The 21,932-nt window shown below is 38.9% G+C and overlaps 1 protein-coding gene across 1 annotated transcript in view; it reads left to right on the top strand.

Moving 5' to 3' along the window:
• The first annotated feature begins 503 nt into the window (after positions 1 to 503).
• CDADC1 (cytidine and dCMP deaminase domain containing 1) overlaps positions 504 to 21,932 on the top strand; it is a 47,805-nt gene continuing 26,376 nt past the window's right edge. The window contains exons 1-4 of the mRNA XM_002919118.4: positions 504 to 634; positions 1,357 to 1,454; positions 7,867 to 7,941; positions 18,989 to 19,166. Coding sequence (XP_002919164.2) covers positions 553 to 634; positions 1,357 to 1,454; positions 7,867 to 7,941; positions 18,989 to 19,166 — 433 coding nt within the window. The 5' untranslated portion in view covers positions 504 to 552. The remainder of the gene's footprint in view (positions 635 to 1,356; positions 1,455 to 7,866; positions 7,942 to 18,988; positions 19,167 to 21,932) is intronic.

Raw genomic sequence — 21,932 nt, 5'->3', positions numbered from 1 at the left:
TTGGACCTCTTGAGGTCATAGGTTTGAAGAGAAGTAGAACGTCCCTGTGGTAGTCCCAGGCACTGAGTTCCTAAGTACTGGCCAATCTCTGATAACACCTACCCGGACCGCCCAGCTCCCACATCCCTAACCCCTCCTCCCCCTTCTCTAAGATCTCCACCGTGACAGACAGCTGGGAGAGCGTTCCATTTCAATTCCCCTTCACACTCTCAAGTCTGCGCAGGCCTCACCACTCTATCAGAGTGTGCACAACCTGGGACTTCCAAGCCAAAACATCGACAGCTACAGTCAGGCCTCAAAGGATTCACTGCACAAAGGTCCTTACCTATGCAGCCGCCCCTGGAGGGGTAGCCCTCCGCCACCGCGTCCACGCCTCCCTAATACGACACACGAGGCGCCCGGAAGTGGCCGTCGGGCTCGTACGTCACTGGCTGCGCCGAGTTGGCGGTTGCCGTAGAGTTGCTGGGTGGAGGCGGGAGGTGGAGCTGCTGGGGCCAAGATCATGCCAGACAGCGAGAGGTATTCTGGGCAGCAGAGGCCGCTAGGTTTGGGATGAAAGAAGCAGGGCAGATGCAAAATCTGGAGAGCGCGGGGGCCGGGCGGTCAGTCAGCACCCAGACTGGCAGCATGACCGGTGAGTGCCTCGGACCCTGCTGCTGCCACCCCAGCCTTTCGCTCTGCCCTGAGCCTCTGCCTCCTTGTAACTCCGCTTTCCCTGCCTGCCCCTCTTCGCCCGTGCTTCTGCCCCGGGATGTCTCATTCCCGCCCTAGGCGCCTTCTCGCCTCGGTCACCAGGAACCCCTGGCCTGGCAGTACCTGCTTTTGAAGTCGCGCTCATTCCCTCTTACTCCCACCCCCGCCCTTTACTTTTCCTCCCAGGACCTAGAGCTAGGATCTCGGATATTGAGTCAGTGTTTCTGACTTGATTTCCAAATTAACCACACACGACGCTTTCCTGTATTTCAACTGCCTTCCCCGCGAAGGTCACCGCACTGCCCTTCTTGCAACACCACAATTTAAAGAAAAGCTTGCCCCACGATGACATCAGACGCAAGGAATTTTCATAACTTCCTTTGGATTGTTCCCATAGTTACATGTATCAGATGTACCATTTTTTCCCCTTGCCCTGTGAGGGCTGGAGAAAGGGCCCAACTTTGAAAAGTGCCGGAGGAGGTCACCGAAAGTGAGGTTGTAGCCAGGCTCCTGCCCTTTGATTCTCTTGTCCTCTCCTCCTTTTTCACTGCCTCCTACTAAAGCAGCCGAGTTAAGGCTGCAGCATCCAAATGGCATTGAGGATGAGTTCCTGTTTTCATCATTAGTAAAAATTTTAAAGTGTCTGCCCTCCCTTTTGTACAGGTCAAATACCAAGGCTTTCTAAAGTCAACCTTTTCACCCTGCTCAGTCTCTGGATGGAGCTCTTCCCAGCAGTAAAAGCCCAAAGACAAAAATCTCAGGTATATTTTGTTTCCTTAGTTTTTCCCACTTAGCAATGGTTTAAATTTGATTTTTCCAGTTTCTGTCACACTTAAAGAGCAAACTAAAAACCTAAAAATTTGCAAAATACTTCTGTGGCTTAGTGTGATATCTGTAACTCATAGCTGTAATAGCTCATCTTTCTAATCTAAAAATAGAATTGTTACCCTCTTAGACTGTGCCGTGTTTATCAGGTATTAATGGTATTTATATGTTGGTTTGGACAATTAGATGCATAGTTCATGCCCCAGTTGTATACTATTGATGTTTCCTGTGGGTAGTTTCCTCCTTCTTCTACTGAACTGTAAATTACATGAAGATGGAGATCATGTCTTATTTTACCTTATTTTTATTACTGTGTCTTATTTTACCATGTCTTATTTATACTCCTTTAGCATCTAGTTTTGTAATAAGTAATCTGTGAATGCTAATTGGTTTCTTGTTCCATGTAAATAGTCTCTTTTTTGAATCTGAAAGAGGTGATCAAAACAGATTAGGAATATATAGAAATAATAATCATAAAAGTCTACATCTTCACTTTCTCCAACCCTTGGGCAGCAGGGTGCTACCTTCTCATCTTTTTCCTCCATGGCATGGTGCTAGGTTCTCACCATTTGGTTTGGTTTGGTAGATTAGGAAGTTTAGAATGTTTTAGGGGGCCAGGGCTAGATATGGAAAATAGTATTAGGTTGTTTAAGCATTTAAGACATTTTTTTTAAAAAGGAAAGGGGGAAAAATTACCCATGGTTTCTCACCAATCTAACAACATCACTTTTAACATTTTTAACATTTTGGTACTTTCCTTCAGTCTTTTTTTAAATGCAGGATTTTTGCTTGTTTTTCTCTTACAAAATCGTGCTTGTATTCTGCATATGCTTATGGAAGTTTCCAACTTGCCAGTGATTGTGCTGAAAGATTGCTTCACATTTTCCACAAAATGACTTTTTGTAAATCCTTAAATACAATAGTACTCTTATGAGGTCATTCATAACCATTCTCTTTTTTTCTTTTTGATGTCTTCGTTATGGTGGATAAGGTTGTGTGCTTGGCAATGGAGATACATAAAGAAAGATTTGGTTCTTATTTTCTAATGGAGACAAAAATTAGGTATTTAAACAAGATGTGATTAGATGGCAGAGTCCAGTACCCAGTATAAGCAGAGATGGTACCAAGACTGAAGACTGCAGGCCAGGCTCTGCATGGGGAAGTGAGGGAAGGATGCACAGGGAAAGCTACATTTGCACTGAGACATGAAGAATGAGTAGATATTTACCAAGCCAAGGGACCCTATATGGAAAAGCGTGGAGGAGTGAGAGAACTTGTGATCCTCATGGGGGAGGGTGAAGTTGGGTGAAGAGAAGAGACCGAAGATGAGCTTGGAAAGGTATATAAGAATCAGAAAATAAAAAATATTGTATGCCTTGTAAGGGAGTTTAGATTTTTATAACGACTACACTGACGAATTTTAACAGGGAATTAAAGATTTAACTTTTTAATGATTAGGACTTTATCTTTTTAAAGCACTTATAGGTTCACAGCAAAATTTCCGGGAAAGTACACGGATTTCCTGTATACTCCCTGCTCCCCCCTACATGAATAGCCTCCACCATTAACCACATCCTCTCCAGAGTGGTACATTTGCTGCAGTTGATGAACCTACATTGACACATCGTGATCACCTTGGTGCTGTATATCCTGTATACATCAAATGTATAATGACATGTATCCATCATTATGGTATCATACAGAATAGCTTCATTGCCCTAAAAATTCTGTGTGATTCACCTATTTATCTTTCCCCCACCATCCCCAACCATGGCAACCACTGATTTTTTTTTTTAACTGTCTCCATAATTTTGTGTTTTCCCAGAGCATCATATAGTTGGAATCATACAGTAGGATGTAGCCTTTTAGTTGGTTTCTCTCACTTAGCAATATGAATTTAAGGTTCTTCTGTGTCCTTTCATGGCTCAATCACTCACTTCTTTTTATTGCTGAGTAAGATCCATTGCCTAGATATACCACACATAATTTATCCATTCACCTGCTGAAGGATATCTTGGTTGCTTCCAAGTTTTTGCAATTATGAATGAAGCTGCTAAAAATATCTGTATGCAGATTTTTGTGTGGATGTGAGTTTTCAACTCCTTTGGGTAAATACCAAGGAGCACGATTGCTAGATTATATGATAAAGAGTGTTGTCAGAAACTAATAGACGGTCTTCCAGAGTGGCTGTAGCATTTTGCATTCCCGCCAGCAATGAATGAGAGTTCCTGTTGCTTCACATCCTCTCCAGTATTTGGTGGTGTCAGTGTTCTGGGGCATTCTCATAGGCATGTAGTAGTATCTTGTTTTAATTTGCATTTCCCTCATGACATGTGATATGCAGCATTTTTTCATATGCTTATTTGTCATCTGTGTATCTTCTTTGGTGAGGTGTCTGTTAGGGTCTTTGGACCATATTTTAGTCAGGTTATTATTTTTAAGTTTTTAGAGTTCTTTGTATATTTTGGATAACAGTCTTTTCAATTTTAATAAAGTCCAGTTTATCACTGATTTCTTTCATGGATCGTTCCTTTGTATATCAACATCACCATCGCCATCCCCAATGTTATCTAGGTTTTATCCTATGCTATTTTTTGTGGAGTATTTTAGTTTCATGTTTTACATTTGGGTCTGTGATCCATTTTGAGTTGATTTTTGTGAAGGGTGCAAAGTCTGTGTGTATATAGGGAATTCTCTTTTCCTGATAAAATGCTAGATCTCGGAGTAGTTTTCTCCTCCAATTACTATGTGAAATGTTTAAAAAATAGCAAAGCATTTTGCATTTTTACTCCCTATTAATCACTCCCTTAACCCCCACCCTGGCTCCATATATTATTAATGACTTTGAGAAAGTCTTCATTTCCTTCATGATTTTGAAGTCTTTTATTCTTTCTGCCTCTTAGTAGCTTAATATTATTTTATCAAAGTGGAAGATTTTCAAACTGTTTGGGTTTTTTGCAGGTAAAATTGTCTTGAAGAGACAGATTAGAACAAATGCTTAGAGATTTAAGATTTTTTATTTTTTTAAAGATTTTATTTATTTGAGAGAGAGAGTGTGCATGTATGTGAGCAGTTGGGGGGGTGGGCAGAGGTAGAAGGATAGAGAATCTCAAGCAAGCTCCCCACTGAGCATGAAGCCTGTCACATGGCTCTACTTGGGGTGGATATGAGGCTCGATCTCACCTGTGATCATGACCTGATCCAAAATCAAGAGTCAGTTGCTTAACTGACTGAGCCACCCAAGTACCCCGAGATTTAAGACTTTTTAAAAGTGCATTTAAAAAGCTGGGCTTCTTAGAGATTTGAAGACTAATTTTGAAGACACCTTTTTTTAAAATATGAAGATCAGATCTTATTTTAATTCATATATATATACACACACACATATATTTATACACACACACACAAACATATTATATATAAAGAATAAATCCTCTGCTGAAATTAAGTTCTTTTCAACAGGAATATGTATTAAATAAATTCAGTATTAATTGCACATTATGGTCATAGGGTTGAGTAAGATCTTTTTCCTATTAAGAGAAGAAAAATGTTCTTTAAGCTAAAATAATAAGTTTGTTTCACTTAAATTCTTTATTCTGCTTCTGCTATACAAAGTAAGTCACAGAAACTCTAAGATGCAATTTGACATGTAATTATATTGGAAGTACTGCCTTTGACATTTTACCAACCTTTTGTCTTCTTTAAATATTTTTATTTGTTACCAAAGTAATGTATGTTTATTGTTTATAAAATGGACTGAAGAAAAAAATTTTTTCATAGTTTGACTATCTAGCGACTACTGACATTGTTGTGCTGTTTTTCAATCTTTTCTCTTTCTCTCTCTCTTTAAGTTATTTGAGATCATTTACTCTGGATCCAGTCTTTTTCACTTAAAATAGGAAAATGCTTATGCTGTAATACTGTTATCCACACTGGAGCAGCAACTTAGTATAATGGTTTAAGAGTAGCCAGTGGTTTTGTAGTTAGCCTGTCTGGGTTCAAATCTGGACTCCACCTCATACTAGTTATGTAATCTTGAGTAAGTTCCTTTCCCTCTCTCAACTTCCTCATTCCATAAAATGGAATGTAACTGGTACGTACTGGTACATAGTACAGGGGGCTTTTATGAAAAGTGGACGAGTTAGTATTTGTAAAGCTCTTAGATAGTGCCTGGCACAAACTTTGTACTATATGTGTTCGTTAGTATCCTTTTAATGTTGGCTTAACAGTCCATTGTGTTGATGTACCGTGTGTATTCCCTTAGTACTGGACATTTAGATTGTCATTCATTTTTACCAGCCTCAGTGTATTTTAACTTACATCCACTTCTAAATATGACTGATACCTGAGATTTTCTATGTTGTCAAATATTTACACTGAATGGATGCTCTTTGAGGATTGTTCAGCAAAGTTTACATTAAGTATAAAATCCAATAATTTTTAAGACTCCAGCCCAAAACTAGATAAATGAGTGGGAGAGAAACTAATTGTTTATGAGACTTCTTGGTAAAAGCACAGTTAACTAAAAGTTTTAGAATAAAAATTAGCACCGCTGAAAATGGCCGTCATTTTAAAATAATAATCTCTCCTATTGGTTCATAGTTTTTCATTTTAGTTAAGTTAAAAATATCTAAATTGCCTGAATGTTACTGTAGTATAAGAATTAGAATAAGTGTATTGTTGCCTTGTTTTTTACACATCATTTCTGTCCCTCTCTCCCAATTCTTCCCATTGTTTACTTACTGTACTTTTCCAGAACAGTAACAGGGTAGCATTAATGGTTAAGACAATGGACTTGGACTCAGGTCCTGGCTTTCCCATTGACTAGCTATGGAGTTATTTAATCTCTTTCAGCCACAATTTCTTCATTTCTAAAATGGAAACAATAGGGACTACTTTGTAAAGTTATGAGGATTAAATGAGATAGTTTAGAGCCTCGAGCTTGGGAAACACTGTTAGGTACTTTATTATTATCACTCATATAATCATCACCACTACTGCCGTCTCACTCCCACCATTCCACTACCAAGATCACTTCTTCCACTTCTGTTGTGCAGGAATAGAAACGTGATTCCCAGGACATGGCTTTTCTTGTCAACTTTTTAGAGGTTATTCCCTTTCTAGCATCCAGCATTTGTTTCATAAGACTGAATTCAACATTCACCAAGTTTGCCATTCCCACTTTCAAACTTTCTCCAATTTATTACATATCCCTCCTACCTTGGGGCTCACAGAATCCTGCTATATCATTCTGTCTTAATTATCTACTCTTTTCATAGTCACTTTCCTGTGTCGTAAGCTCTATAAGGGCTGCATCCTGAGCAACTAGGTCTGTGGCTGGCGCATAGCATGGATTCAGTAAATATTTGTTGAATTAATAAATGAAGGAGTCTAGCCCCTGGCTCAAAACTTTCTACTTCCAAGTTTTACTTTTAGAAGAGACTTGTGGACATCCATATGTTAGTGTCCTATTGCTTCTGTAACAAATTACCACGAAGTTGGTGGCTTAAAACACATATTATATGTAGTTATTATCCTACAGTTCTGGAAGTCAGTACCCCGAAATGGGTCTCACTAGACTAAAATCAAAGTGTCAGCAGGGCTGTTTTCCTTCTGGAGGCTCAGGGGAGATTCCATTTCCTTGCCTTTTCCAGTTTCTCAAGGCTGCCCACTTGCCTTGAACCATGAGCCTCTTCTTCCATCTTTAAAGCCAGCAGTGGCAGACTGAGCCTCATGTTGCATCACACTGGCACTGATTTGCCTCTCTTTCACTTAAAAGGACCATTGTGATTACATTGGGTCCACCCAGAAAATCCTCCATCTCAAGGTTATGATGATTAGCAGCCTTAATTCCGTCTACAATCTTGCCATAGTAACAAGTGCCATAACCACAGTCTTCAGGGAGTGGGACAGGCAAGTCTCTGGGGGACCATTATTCTGCCTATCACAGTCCACATCTAATGCCTTTGCTGCATAGTTCCTTATTTTCCCACTTCCAGTTAATTTACCCCTACTCCCCTTTAGCCCTTTTTAGCTATGGCCACACTCTGGACTATTCCTTAAAACTGCCCAACTCCAAAATCTTAAACTACAGAATTCTATTTTCTGACCACAACTTTCAGTCCTTCTGTAGTTTGGAAAAGTATGTAGGGGCCTGATTGTAAAGGCCTTATTTACTAAGTTAAGTAGGCTGAACTTGAACCTGAACAAATCGTGAAGTTATTGCAGAGTTTCATCAGGAAAAAAAAAATGAATGATCCCAAAGCAAGAAAACCAGCCTTCAAATATTGAACTAATTCTATGTTTTGTGCACTAATCCTTTTTTCCCCTTAATCTGCTTTTAATTAGGAAAAGGAAGAGGGAAAGCATGGACCCTTAGAAGATAATGAAGAGATGGCCAGGATATCTACTGACAAAAAACAGGTGAATTTTTATGATTTTTTAAAAAGATGTGTTTGTAATAACAAAGCAAAAGCAATGGTATAAAGTAGAATAAAAGTCCTTCTTATACTCAAGTTTCCCATTTCCACTTCTAAGGCAGGTTCTTATATACCCTTCATGTCCTTCTAAAAGTTTTCTCTGCATTTACAAGACTATACATGTCTCTCCTTAAAAAAAAAAAACAAAAAAAAACCACCCCAGATTATTTTATAATACGTTCCTACATCTTTTTTTTTTAATTTTCAAATTTGACTCTTGATACATTTCCATATTTGTTTGCATAAATGTGTTGAGAAACACTCTTACGCTGTTCTTTTACACGGTTCTCTCGTACTCCAGCACATCTTGCTGGTTTAAAGAATGCAAGGCCCCAACTGCTCTTTATCTAGGCCATTTCTCAGAGCTGTGTTTGCAGCAAGCAACCTTGAGGGTTGAGCTCATGTCTCCCTCTGGGACAGAGAGGAGGTTTGCTTACTGTCTGTGATAAAACAGCAATCCCCAGGTTCAGTGTTCCTTTCCTATAACACAACCCACTTCCTGTTCAGGAATCCATCTGGGCCATCTGCATGAGCCCTGTGGGACTTGTGGGCAAAGGAAACATCACAAATATGGTGCTATATTGCTTGCTGTGCTGTGAATGATCAAATTTTCTCTGACCCCGGAGTTTCACGTGTTGTGCCAGGATCCATGAAGCAGTAGTGGGCTAATTTACTAGCTTGTAAGAAGGGTAAAATCAAACCCAGACCTGAAAAGATGAACTTTTTTTCTTTTTAATATTGCATACTGTTTCCTTGTTATTTTAATCTTTTGAATTTTCCAGAGAGATTCTGATTTATTGGGTATCTAGTGGACACAAAACATGTATATTTTGAAAAAAGTTACCTTAATGATTCTGATGTGCATTTCTGGAGATCTCCTGATAAGTTCTGAGAGTGAATCTCTAAAATGCCCAACAAGAATATAGAAATAATTTGTCTCTGAATATTTAGATGTTTTTAATTCTAAGAAAGGAGAAGGCAAAAAAAATAGTGATTCGCCACTTAATATACTAGTTTGTTTACCAAAACGTAGACTGTCCTCTTTTGCTTACATTTTAATGTAAAACCCTGTGACTAAGATAATACAGAGGCCTTGCCAAGATGTTAGCGAAGTGAAGCAGGATCCAGAACAGTGATTCACTAAGAAGATTTAGTCTCCTGGGAGTTGCAGTGAGTGGAAGTGCAAATGGAATGCAACTTAGGCTTTTATTTGCTTGTTTTGCTTTAAGTTTGGGATGGAAACATTTTGGCCTGAGCTAAAAACAAAATGAAAGATAAAAGGTATTTTCTGAGGTGAAGAGGACTCTAGACAAAAAAGTGTTAAATAAACTTAGCCTAAAAGGTTGTTCGTTTGTTGTTGTTGTTGTGGTTTGTTTGTCTCTGCGCCTATGCTAAGGGGTGGGGGAGGGATAAAAGATGGTTCTGATCATAAATTGATGAGTATGCTCCTGCTTATTAGGAATAGTTTTGGGGGTTTTTTAGGAATAGTTTTTTGGGTTTTTTTTAAGGTTTTATTTATTTATTTGACAGAGAGGGAGCTGCAGAGGCAGAGGGAGAAGCTGACTCCCTCCTGAGTGGGGAGCGCAATGTGAGACTCGATCCCAGGATACCCCCATCCCAGATCATGACCTCAGCCAAAGGCAGATGCTTAACCGACTGAGCCACCCAGGCGCCCTAGGAATAATTTTTTGAAAAGTCTTTTGTGGCCAAGGTTTCTGGCTTTATTTCTGTCTACTTAACTACTGAGAAACTATCTAAAGCTAAAATCATTTAATTGCAGCCGTTTGCGTTTGTCACAATTGGTTCATTTTTATTTTATTATTTTATTTTATCTTATTTTATCTTATCTTACTTTATTTTATCTTATTTTATTTTATCTTATTTTTTAAATATTTAATTTTTTAAAAGTAGTGTCTACACCCAGTTTGGGGCTTGAACCCACAACCCCAAGATCAAGAGCTGCATGCTCTACCAAATGAGCCAGCCAGGTGCCCCGCAATTGGTTCATTTTAATAAAATGAGCTCTAGCATGCTGAGATTTCTTGATAAGACCTTATCAGTTCTTTTCCAAAGTTATAATTGAAAAAGAAAAACTTACCGGAACTATTCAGAAGCAGATACTAACGTATACTTTGTATTTGGGGAACATAAAACTCTTAAGAAATTTTGGAATTGGAAGGGGAAAGGGCTCATAAATTCATGGTAAATTTAAAGCTTGTTTTAAGAGCCAATATAGATCCTTCATGTTTTAGATATATTTTTGGAAGTATATTTTGTAAAGGAAAGATTTCTGTATTCCTTTTAAATGTCCTTATAGTTTAGGAAATTGTTGGTTCACTCAGAAAAGGAATTCTATAAAATTTTCTCATTCTTCCTTTTTAGGCATTTTACAAAATATCATTCTCCATAGTTGCAAACATTTATACTCATAACTGAAACTGAAATTTGTCTGTTTTAGTTAATAAAGCTCTGGTCTGATCTATAAAGTAATTTCAAGATGTGTCCTGTTGGGGATAACTGCAGAGTAAATCCCTTTGAAAGGGAGTAGGGAATAACAGGTACCCTATTCTCAGCCCAAGTTCTGCACATACTGTAACAGTCAGTCCCAAACCCAGAGATCGGGTTTACATTCCTTAACTCAGAGTCCTTTCCTGTGAAAACAGCATAGACTATTTTGTGCCTTACATAGAACTGATTTTTAACTTGGTCTGTTTTATCTGATATTAATACTGTCACACCAACTTTTTCGATTAGTATCTGTGTAAGTAAGGACACTTTAGGTTTAAAGTAACACCTCTTTAGAATCCCAGCCTGTCCTGAGTCTCCAGGGCTTAGACACAGAGTCCGCCCAGTCCCTGACCGCTCTGGCTTTGAGTTCTCTTCGTTTTAACACCTGAGTGGGTGTCTTTCTTTTGAGCTTGACTATGCATTTAAAACTTTTTTTTTTTGGTAAATAATCTATATATTTGTAGGAGGTGGGACCTAACCACATTAGTCTAGACTGCCATAGTACGAAAAATTGGGAGAGCCAGTTTTTAGAGGGAAGTTGAGAATTACCTTTATTGAGTCAGTATTTCAAATTTTTTTAATGTTTTTTTATTATATTATGTTAGTCACCATACAGTACATCCCTGGTTTTTGATGTAAAGTTCGATGATTCATTAGTTGCGTATAACACCCAGTGCACCATGCAATATGTGCCCTCCTTACTACCCATCACCGGTCTATCCCATTCCCCCACCCCCCTCCCCTCTGAAGCCCTCAGTTTGTTTCTCATAGTCCATAGTCTCTCATGCTTCATTCCCCCTTCTGATTACCCCCCCCTTTCTTTATCCCTTTCTTCCCCTACCGATCTTCCTAGTTCTTATGTTCCGTAGATGAGAGAAATCATATGATAATTGTCTTTCTCTGCTTGACTTATTTCACTTAGCATTATCTCCTCCATTGCCATCCGTGTTGCAGCAAATGTTGAGAACTCGTTCTTTCAGATAGCTGAGTAATATTCCATTGTATATATGGACCACAACTTCTTAATCCAGTCATCTGTTGAAGGGCATCTCGGTTCCTTCCACAATTTAGCTATTGTGGACAATGCTGCTATGAATATTTCAAATATTTTTAAATTTAAGATGACCTCTGCTTTAGTTCTGCCTTTTACCATCTGTGGCTCTTTCAGAAAGTCACAATCTCTTTGGGCTTCACTTATCCATGTATAAAACCACAGGGTTTTCTACATTTTTCTTATTACCACATAGAAGCTTGATACCAAATAGTTAGAGACTGGATGCTTTAAGAAACAAATCAAATCAACTTGGTTCTCGCCCTTTCCTAGGTTAAAGTGTATTTATTTTTCAGTTGGACAAATTAATGAATAATTAAACACTTCATTGTTCAGTTAAGAATACCTAGATTTAGAAAATTTCTGGTATAAAGCCAACATTAAACTTTCAGAAAAGTTTTTGGACCTAATGAGAAATGTTCAAACTGTGTTCAGATAAAGAACTAAATAAAACTTTCATTTTATTAATAAATCAAGTATAATCTATGATATAATCATTAGATAATGTTAAAAAAACAAAGTTCAACTGAGTAAGTTTAAATATCTGATTGCTTTATTCAGCGATTCATGAAACAAGCAGCATCCCATCTAGTGAAGAGAGAGGAGCTCTGAATCACTGCAAAAAGGGGAGACTTCTACAGGCAGAAGGGGCGGGAAAAGGAAGTTGCTAGCAAATAGTGGATTGTTTCAGGCAAAGTTACTTTCGTTTGGGGGACTGCAGGAGTTGATCACGTGAATTTCCTCACTAGCTAAGTAGGAAATTCCAGTCTGACTGGGTAAGATTATATTCCTGGGAGAGGCCAAAACCTCAGTTAGGTTGGGCATTAAGTCTCAGTGTGATGATGTGGGCTTGGCATGAATGACTCCATTTGGGGCCTGTTGTCGGTTGCTTGGACCCCTCCACCTGAGAAATGTGATCAAAACTTAAGGCATTAGCACCATTCCTGGTGGTTGCTCTGAAATTCTTACAGCTTTTGCTGATCCTCTGTGGTGATATTCACAGGTCATGAGTTTTGGTTTTGGTTTTGGTGTTTTTTTGCTGAATCTTTGTGGTATTCTCAGACCATGACTTCAGGTTCACATTTTTAAAGTTGGTCATTCTCTTCATTGCTTTTCTGATATTCCAGTCTTAGGGAGATGATTTGGTGGTTAGTGACTGTGAACACACATTGCAAGCTGTATTTGAGAGAATACAGCGTGCCAGAGAGACCACTATGATTATTATTACAAACAGGGCAATCCCCAGTATCTAGAGTGTGTTTGGAACTGTGGTCCCCAACACCCAAACCAATCAAAATTAAGTAAGTTAAAGGAAGACCCTGCTGAAGGAGTCACTTTCTTAAGCCAAGTGGCTCGTTCAGTGGTTTTATAGCTGAGTTTCAACTTTCCCACAAGCAGTAAGTGGTGTTGGTCACAGCACAGACACCTCCTTGTTCAGCCAAAAAATAAGGCCCATGCTGTTACTGAGAACAACTTTGGCCAGAGGGTCTAAGGATTTTGTTGGGCAGCTGTTTTTTTAAGCTATTTTTTTTAAAGATTCTGTAATACTTTAAAGAGTTAAGGAGAGTTTCCTGATCATAGCCTCATTCATACTCACTCCTAACCAGGGAATTACAGATCTGCCCCAGGGAGCTAATTTTTAATCACGTATACCTCCTGTAATTACTTTTTGAGTCTGAGGCTCAGAATTGGAAAGGTGACAGCCATGGAAGCCAGGAAAATTTAAGGGTCTGTAGACTGTACGAGCAGTTTTTATTCTGGTTACTCTTGCTTCATGTCCCTCTCTTTGTGCAGAGCTTGGATGCAAGTTTCCCTGGGTTTGGGATTGTTAACAAGAGACAGGGTTTGTTCCGGAGAAGCTGAGGCATTGGAAATCAGGGAGAAGTTTGTGATGGGCAGAACTGCAGAATTACCAGCATCAAGGCAAGTCCAACAATCATTTGGAAGTTGGATTAACCCCTTTGTAACGGCCTGAAATACTATTATCTTTCAAGGCCAGAGCAAGGCAAAATGTGGACAAAATCATAAAGACCTTCATGCTGTAAGAATTAGGAGAAAGGGGGGCGCCTGGGTGGCGCAGTCATTAAGCGTCTGCCTTCGGCTCAGGGCGTGATCCCGGCGTTCTGGGATCAAGCCCCACATCAGGCTCCTCTGCTAAGAGCCTGCTTCTTCCTTTCCCACTCCCCCTGCTTGTGTTCCCTCTCTCGCTGGCTGTCTCTCTCTGTCAAATAAATAAAATCTTAAAAAAAAAAAAAAAGAATTAGGAGAAAGGATGGTCAGAGAGGGAAGGAGGAATGGAAAGAAATATTCTTGATCCCACATCTTGGGAGAGAAAGCAGTGTGCCTCAATGTTGGCTCCTCTTCCTAGTGAATTTGATTTTGAGGTCTCCAACTTTGTCAAAAATATCAAAAGGTTTTAAAACACTTGGTCAGATAAGATCATAGGTCACTGTGAAACAATACTTAGTTATCTACTTTAACCATAGTGACAATTAAAGACTTCAAAGGCAAATACATAAAGTTAAATTGTTATAAAAAAAATAGCTCTTTTAATAGCAAAGAATCCGGTTTTTTAAGTAATCAAAGACCTGATGAAGACAACATGAAACACATAAGATTATTTTGAGAAGGCACAAAATCTTTGTTTTATGGGCAGATTACTTAAAAGGTAAAGAAAAACCTTTTACAATCTCTTATCAAGAACAGACCAATAGTCCAAGAAAGCTTTATCCTTTTAACAAAGAGAAAACCAAATTTTAATTTTGTACCAGCTTACTTTTGCTATTAAAATACATTGATTTAAGTACTACATAGTGGCTAACTGAACATAATTTAAAAAAATACATTCATTAAAAAAAAAAACTTAATCTAATTCTAATCTTAGCCAGCTTGATCACACACAATATTCCTTTCCAAGGACTCCTTTTCTACAAATCTTCTACAACCCTTTTAGTATCCCTTCAGATTTTGTCCTATGTCCTTCCTCTTTCCCATTCTGAAATAACCAGTCTCACTTTAGGACAAAATTACTTTCTTTTCCCTCAAAAAAAAAATGCATTCCTAATGCCTTCTTTTACTGAAAACACACATCCTACTTTCCTTGCATATGGAGGGTTTTTTATTATTATTTCTAGTAGCTTTAATTAAATAAATTAGAATGTTTAACCCTTAAGAGCCTTAATTTCTAATAAAAATAAGTAAATAATTGTGAATTATCTTTTACATTAGCATTCTGTGGCTTGGCAAATTTATAAATACTTCTCATAATTTCTAGAAACATATGCCTTCTTGTAGTAAATTTTTCAGTGTGGCACAAAACATGTTTAATAACAAACCCTAAAATGTTTAGTTCCTCTGTAAAAGGAAGCCAAAAAGTATATAAACCTATGTTCAGGAATTAATGTTTCAGTCTTTCATGTTATTGGAAATAATCTAGACATTCAGTGACTAACCATCATTTAATTTAACTTAGCAAAACTTTAAGGTTTCAGGTTACCAAAAAGATTAGGGAAAATTATTTAAAAAGTTTGCCCAAGAACTTTTATCTCACATCTATTTAGTTCACTTATTTTGAACAATTATATTTAGATTGGTTATGAAATTTCATCATTCCAAGTTATTTCTCTACTTGACAGATTTGGTAACAGAGATAACATGAACTTTTTTGGCTAGTAAAGCCAGGTAGAATAAAATTGTATGACTCCATTATATTCAGTGTTGATAACTCTAAAGACATGTCTATTTTAATTAAACCGACAAACTTAAATTAGCCTTAATACTGAATATTTTTCTAGATCCTGTGAACCTGAAACACATTTGTGTTAGTTTCTATTATATTTTGGAGAATTTTATGAGTAATCCATTTAAGTCCTTAATTTTCTTTAAGCCAATTAAATGGAACTTTGTTACAAATTAATTTTGACAATACTATTCGGAGGTAGAAAGTACCACACATCTACAACACATTTACATAGATGTACATAAACATACAGAGAGATGCAAACAGAGACCTTAGAGCTTTCATTTGAAGATTTTAGCCATGAAAATAAATAAATAAATAAGAATCTAAAAACAAATTTTAGCCATGAGACAAGTATGATAATGCAAAACTCACTGGCTTATAAAAGAACAGTTGGAATAAGTTAAATTTACCTGTTCAGATGGCTAAGGCTTTTTCTATACTATTTGTGAAGAAGACATTTAAGATTTGTATTTGTCCTTGACAAGCATTTCATGAAAGCTGTGAACTAAATTTTGGGCAAGGGAGCTTCTGTAGCAGTTTGTATTTATAAAAAGCCCCTGCCCTCCTCCCCCACCACACACTTCTTTTCTTCAGTCTTAGGAATTGGGGATGGTTTAGATTAGAGTTCCTGGGGAAGACCTGGTAAAACATGTACGTCTCAAAGGCACAGGGAAAGAACGTTAAGTTCCCCCAAACTACTTATAAGCCTTTGGAGATAAATATGGGAGGTTTGGGGTTGGTAAAAAGAATTGGTTGACTTTGAATTGTTTCTAGGGCTGTATTTCTGGTTTTGCAAAGATCTGTAAGATAAGAAGAGTTGCTTTTAATTTCTCAAGGAATTGGATTGTAATTTAAATGACCTCATAGGTTGATCTATCCATCCAACCACATTATCTTCAATTTGCTCTTTTATATCAGGGAAAATATTTGCAACTAAGATGGAAGTCAAAAGATTTCTGTGTTCCGGATTTAGAGCTGTTTGTCATTGTAATATTTTAGTGAATCCTTCCACAAAAGCGTGAAAAGGGTTTTTTCTTTTCCTCTCGGCTCATCTCATCGTTTTTATTTTAGCTTAGGGGAGAATGCGAAGAAAAACTCCAGTCAGGCTTTGAATATCAGCTTTTAATCTGGCCAACTTCTGACCACAGGACAAGCTACTTAAAAAACATCCTTTTAAGTAACGTGTCAATTTTCAGCTGAGACAAACAGTAAATATTCCTGGCAGTATTAAATAACTCCTTGGACTCAAAAACATCCACAAAAAGGGTTCAAAAGATTCTCTCTCTCTCTCTCTCTACCGGTTACCGTAGACAGAGATCCAGGAGAGCTGACTCTGGTAAGAGTTCTCACCCTTAGCCAGCCTCGGCCAGTTTTTCCTAGGATCCCATCTGCAAACTCCTGGTGAGGTATCAAGTAGGGTGTAGCTGTGGTATCTACCAAAATTTGGCAAGGTTTTCCATTCATTTTAATTTTAGTTTCCCTTGGCTGTATAAGGGAATAAGGTAGCAATTTACCTGACACTCCCTTGGAGCCCTGTCAGCCCTCCTTCAAGGATAGATATGGGGGTGTCTGTAAGGCCACTAACTTGGTGGACTTTTGTTTATGGTCTTGTAGTCTCCTCAGAATGGAAAGAAGATTCAGCCAGAGGATTACTAGAATGAATACTCAATTAAAGGAGGGTAGAGGATAACGATAGGAGTTACCTCAGTTTTATAGTCCTGTTTTATGTACCTCTTGTGTCTTTAATTTTTCATGGGTGATTTGAAACAAATCTTTCAATGAAGGTATTTTGGAATTTTTGAAGCCTTTTGGAAAGGCTTCTACATGCCAGTTAAAACAGGTATATACCATTCTGTTTGTTTGATTTGGGAACCTTTGCTTTTTGAATGATCTTATCTAATTGGACCATTCCTCATGATGTCCATTGCATTCTAGGCTGTTATTTACCTGAGGGCTTATCGCAGTTTGGTAGGGCCCTAGCCAGAAAGGGAGCTTAACCCATATTTTCTGTCCGGCTGTAGCTAATGGTAAATAAGGTGCAACCCACATTTCTGTCCGGCCATATTTTGGGGCCTAATGGTTGTTACCAACCTAATGATTGTTACCAAGCCAACTTCTTAGGATACAAAAGAGCTTGGTAAGATTTTGTCATTTTGTAGATATTTATAGCTTCCAGGATTATAATTTTTAGACTTAAAATAAGTAAGTGTGCCAGAAGGTGGTATGCTTTGCAATTTAAGGATCTATCTCTCTCTCTCTTTTTTTTATGATTTTATTTATTTATTCTAGAGAGAAAGAGAGAGCAGGGGGGGGAGCAGAGGGAGAGGGACAAGCAGACTCCACACTCAACAGGGACCCCAATGCAGGGCTTGATCTCAGGACCCTGAGATCATGACCTGAGCTGAAACCAAGAGTCACATGCTCAACTGACTGAGCCACCCAGGTGTCCCTTTATCTATCTATCTATCTCTATCTATCTATCTATCATCTATCTAACTAACTAATTTATGCAAACAAGCTAAGTGGGTTTCTCAGAGCCAAACTAATAGCTAAGAGGGACGTGCTGCTGGGTTGGGGTTGGGAGTTGTGTGGTGTTTTACCCTGTACCTAGTTGCATCAAAATTTTCTTGAGGTTGGTGGGTGACCTAGTGTCAGTCTAATCCATTCTGTGACTAACTTATCCTAACACAGGAGTCTTGGAGTCTTAGAGTTAGGTGGCGATCGCTCTAAGAGCTTTAAGTGCTCTACCCATGTCCACCAATTTTGCAGCTTTTGGTCTCCCAAGATTCCAATTAGCAATAGCCTTTAGACAGACATGTTTACCTTAACACACCAGCAGTAATCAAGAGATGTGACCTTAGCCTGGCCAAGGGAAGGCCCTGTGCACACCACTACCAATTCTCAACATGGAATCTGGGACTGGGAAAGGACTGAACTAGCAGACCTCAACAAACAGGGACTATAGCCTGGGATTCCACACAATGGGGAGCTGTAGACTGAACCACCAGGAGTTCCTAGTGTGGAATCTGGGGGCTAAATCAAGGGATGGGGATTCTAATCAAATGGGGGATTTTGGACTAGAAAACCAATCAGATTAGGAGCCCAGTGCAAAGACAGCAGAGCTCAGAACCAAGAAGAACTTACCCATGGCCCTTAGATATGGCAAAAAGGACAGAGAGCTCAAAGGGCTCACGGGTACCATGCTTGTGTTTCTTGTTGTCCCTGAAGCCATCAGGAGTTTTCCTTTGGATCCAAATGCTGCTACCAAATCTATTAAAAACCAAAATTCAACTGAGTAAACTTAAAGATGTAATTGCTTTATTCAGTGATTGATGAATCACACAGCATCTAGTAAATAGGGAGGGGCTCTGAAGGGCTGCAAAAAGGGGAGGCTTCTACAGGCAGAAGGGACAGGAAAAGGAAGTATCTAGCAAATAATGGATTGTTTCAAGCAAGGTCACCTTCCTTTGGGGGACTGCAGGAGTTTATTAGGAAGATTTCCTTACTAGCTGACCAGGAAATTTCAGTCTGACTGGTTAAGGTTATATTCCTGGGAGAGGCCAAAACTGCAGTTAGGTATTAAGTCTCAGACTGATAAGGTGGACTTAGCACAAGTGACTCCATTTGGGGCCTGTTTCTTTTTTAATAGATGTTATAACTAATACATTATTATTTTGTATTTTAATGTAGGTGAAGAGAACTGGTCTTGTGGTGGTGAAAAACACGAAAATTGTTGGTCTCCACTGTTCTAGTGAAGATTTACATGCTGGGAAAATCGCTCTTATAAAACATGGGTCAAGGCTGAAAAACTGTGATCTTTATTTTTCCAGAAAACCCTGTTCTGCTTGTTTGAAAATGATTGTAAATGGTAAGTGTAGATAAGGCTTGGTTGGTGATTAATAGTATTTAAGAATAACCAAGATAAATTGCCTAAACACCACTGAAATCACGCAGAAATATAAATACATATCAGAATATAGTTTGATACACTGCTAGTGTCAAAAAACATGGATTCTGGTCTCAGCCCTGTCACTAACTATGTAGCTGACCCTTTGTGTATTAGTAGACTAATGCCATCTACTATAACAAACACCAAAATTTCAGTGGCTTAATATACTAGACCTTTATCACCCACGTAATAGTCCAACCTAGGTGTTGCTGAACAGCAGACGGTTTTTCTCCATGTGGCTGTTTCATGGGTGTGGGCATCTTCTGTCCTATTGCTGCTGTCGTCTTCTCGAGCCTGAGTGTTCTGCACCCAGTGGCAGACTGAGACAGAGAAGGCACACTGCTCCTAACAACGCTGGCCTGGAAGTCCCATGCTTCGTTTCTGTTCCCATCCGCTGTGGGCTCTGTAGCTCCTGGCTGGGCGGCTGTCTCTCAGTGACGCTCTTTACTTCGGAAGAGGAAGCACAACGAGCCATCTCTGCTACACCAGGCCACTCACTAAAGCTCCTTATGCTTGTGATTCTGTTTTGTACCCAGGTAAGTATGCAGGCCATTCTCCCATTTTAAAAATACTACATCTTTTACAAAGGCACTGTGATATTGTGACTTAGAATATGAGTTAGATATTTGGTCTTCATCCCATTCCGGGCACAAAGCAACTAAAACCCTTGCAATTTCCTGAGTGATGACAGTGATAGAGGTGTCTTTTGTTATTTTTAACAAGCCCCCTTCAGCCTCACCTGAGTTTGTTAGTGAAGTGACTTTTGGGAAACCCCATAGATGGGGGCCTGGTTGCCAGCAGAACCAGCCAGGGTTGGAGCTTTCAATCTCACTCCTCAGGCCTCTGGGAAAGGAGAGAGGGACTGGGGTTTGAGTTCAGTTACCAGTGGCCAATAATTTAATTGATCATGCCTATGTAATGAGGCCTCCTTAAAAACCCAAAAAGACAGGGTTTGGAGAGCTTCTGGGGAAAAAAGCCTTAATATAGTTGTTGTTGTTGTTGTTGTTTTTTAAGATTTTATTTATTTATTTGACAGAGAGAGAGAGAGAGAGCACAAGCAGAGGGAGTGGCAGGCAAAAAGAGAGGGAGAAGCAAGCTCCCGGCTGAGCAACGCGCCCATAAGGCTCAGTCCCAGAATCCTGGGACCATGACCTGAGCCGAAGGCAGACGCTTTACCGACTGAGCCACCCAGGTGTCCCAAAAAAGGCTTATACAGTTTTAATCCGTTCCCTCAATTTGCTACTTGGGTTATTTGGATTACAACTTAATGTAATACATCAGCTAGTACCAAATGAGTGATAAAGGCTATTAAGTGATACCTGAATTCAGAGGTGAAATAGTGATCCATGCAGGCTGGCATGTAGTGAAAGGCTGGGGCTTAAGCTGGATCTTGACGGGTCAGATGGAGAGAAGGAAGAACACGTTCCTGGTCCCAGGGACAGCACATGTGGGGTCATCAGTTTATGAGAAGCAAGTTTCTGGAGGTCAGTGTTCGAAATGGAGAATTACTCTTGGAAAGAGTTGTGGCAGATGGATGATAATGATAGGTTGGGACTCAAGTAGAGAACTTTGAAAAACTGTATGGCCTTTGAGCTTTATCTTATAGAACCGAGTTCCTAAACTCACTTGGAGGAGGGGTGATTTTTATTTATGTGAAGGTCTTAAGAATAGTGATCTCCATAGTAAAGACAGTGCCCTTGAGCTACAAGTGAAGCACTTCCAGGAGAAATGGTCATGTGGCTAGAGTCTTCTGCCTGCAACAGGAATTCCAAGCAGGTAGAGCCTGAGTACTGCTGGATTCTATAGGCTTTTCCCCTGCCGTTATGAGTAGGGAAGATAGGTATGAGAGTAGTGGGGACATTTTTTTTTTTTTTTTTTTTTTACCAATTGTGCAGATTGGATATTCTTTTTATCACTTGTGTTGATTGACCTATAAATCCCATTTTAGATAATATGGAGCCGCTGAAGCTTTTTGAGCAGGTTGTAACATGATAAAATTTATTAGTTACTTTTTAATTTTTTATTATTGAATTGGAACATGGAGAGATAAGAGCTTGATGACCAAACTCTTACTTTAGGCAAGGTGTAAAATAGGGTTGAGACGGTGGCATTGATAATTGAAAAAGAATGTGAAAGGGCCAAAACACTGTCGGTTGGTCTCTTCTAGAGAAAGGGAGAAAAATGAATAAAACATAGTTGTGTTTTGTGCTGAGCTGACTATGCTGAAAGCACTCTTACTAGCCTCAGACCTATTAGAGAATCTGAATTAGAATTAGAAAAATAGGGGAGTGCAAGTAACTCCCCACTGCTTGATGTCTTTGAGTTAAGACATTTGAACTTCGCGAAGCAAATAATGAAGTGTGGAAAATCAGGAAGGACCTACAATAGAAATGCTTTTATGTTAATGTTAGACCCATATATAAATAAAATTGCTGTTACATTAGGCTTATAAATTTGATCTTGGGAAGGGTCATGGTTTAACCGCATGCTAAATTAGTATTAGGTCAGTTACAAGGGAAATATTTCTATTTTTTTTTTTAAAGATTTTATTCATTTATTCGACAGAGACAGAGACAGCCAGCGAGAGAGGGAACACAAGCAGGGGGAGTGGGAGAGGAAGAAGCAGGCTCATAGCAGAGGAGCCTGATGTGGGGCTCGATCCCATAACGCGGGGATCACGCCCTG

The sequence above is a fragment of the Ailuropoda melanoleuca genome, chromosome 7, assembly GCF_002007445.2.
Source record: "Ailuropoda melanoleuca isolate Jingjing chromosome 7, ASM200744v2, whole genome shotgun sequence".
NCBI lineage: Eukaryota > Metazoa > Chordata > Mammalia > Carnivora > Ursidae > Ailuropoda > Ailuropoda melanoleuca.
The sequence above is the reverse complement of the archived record's forward strand: the minus strand, read 5'-3'. Positions and strand labels throughout refer to the sequence as shown.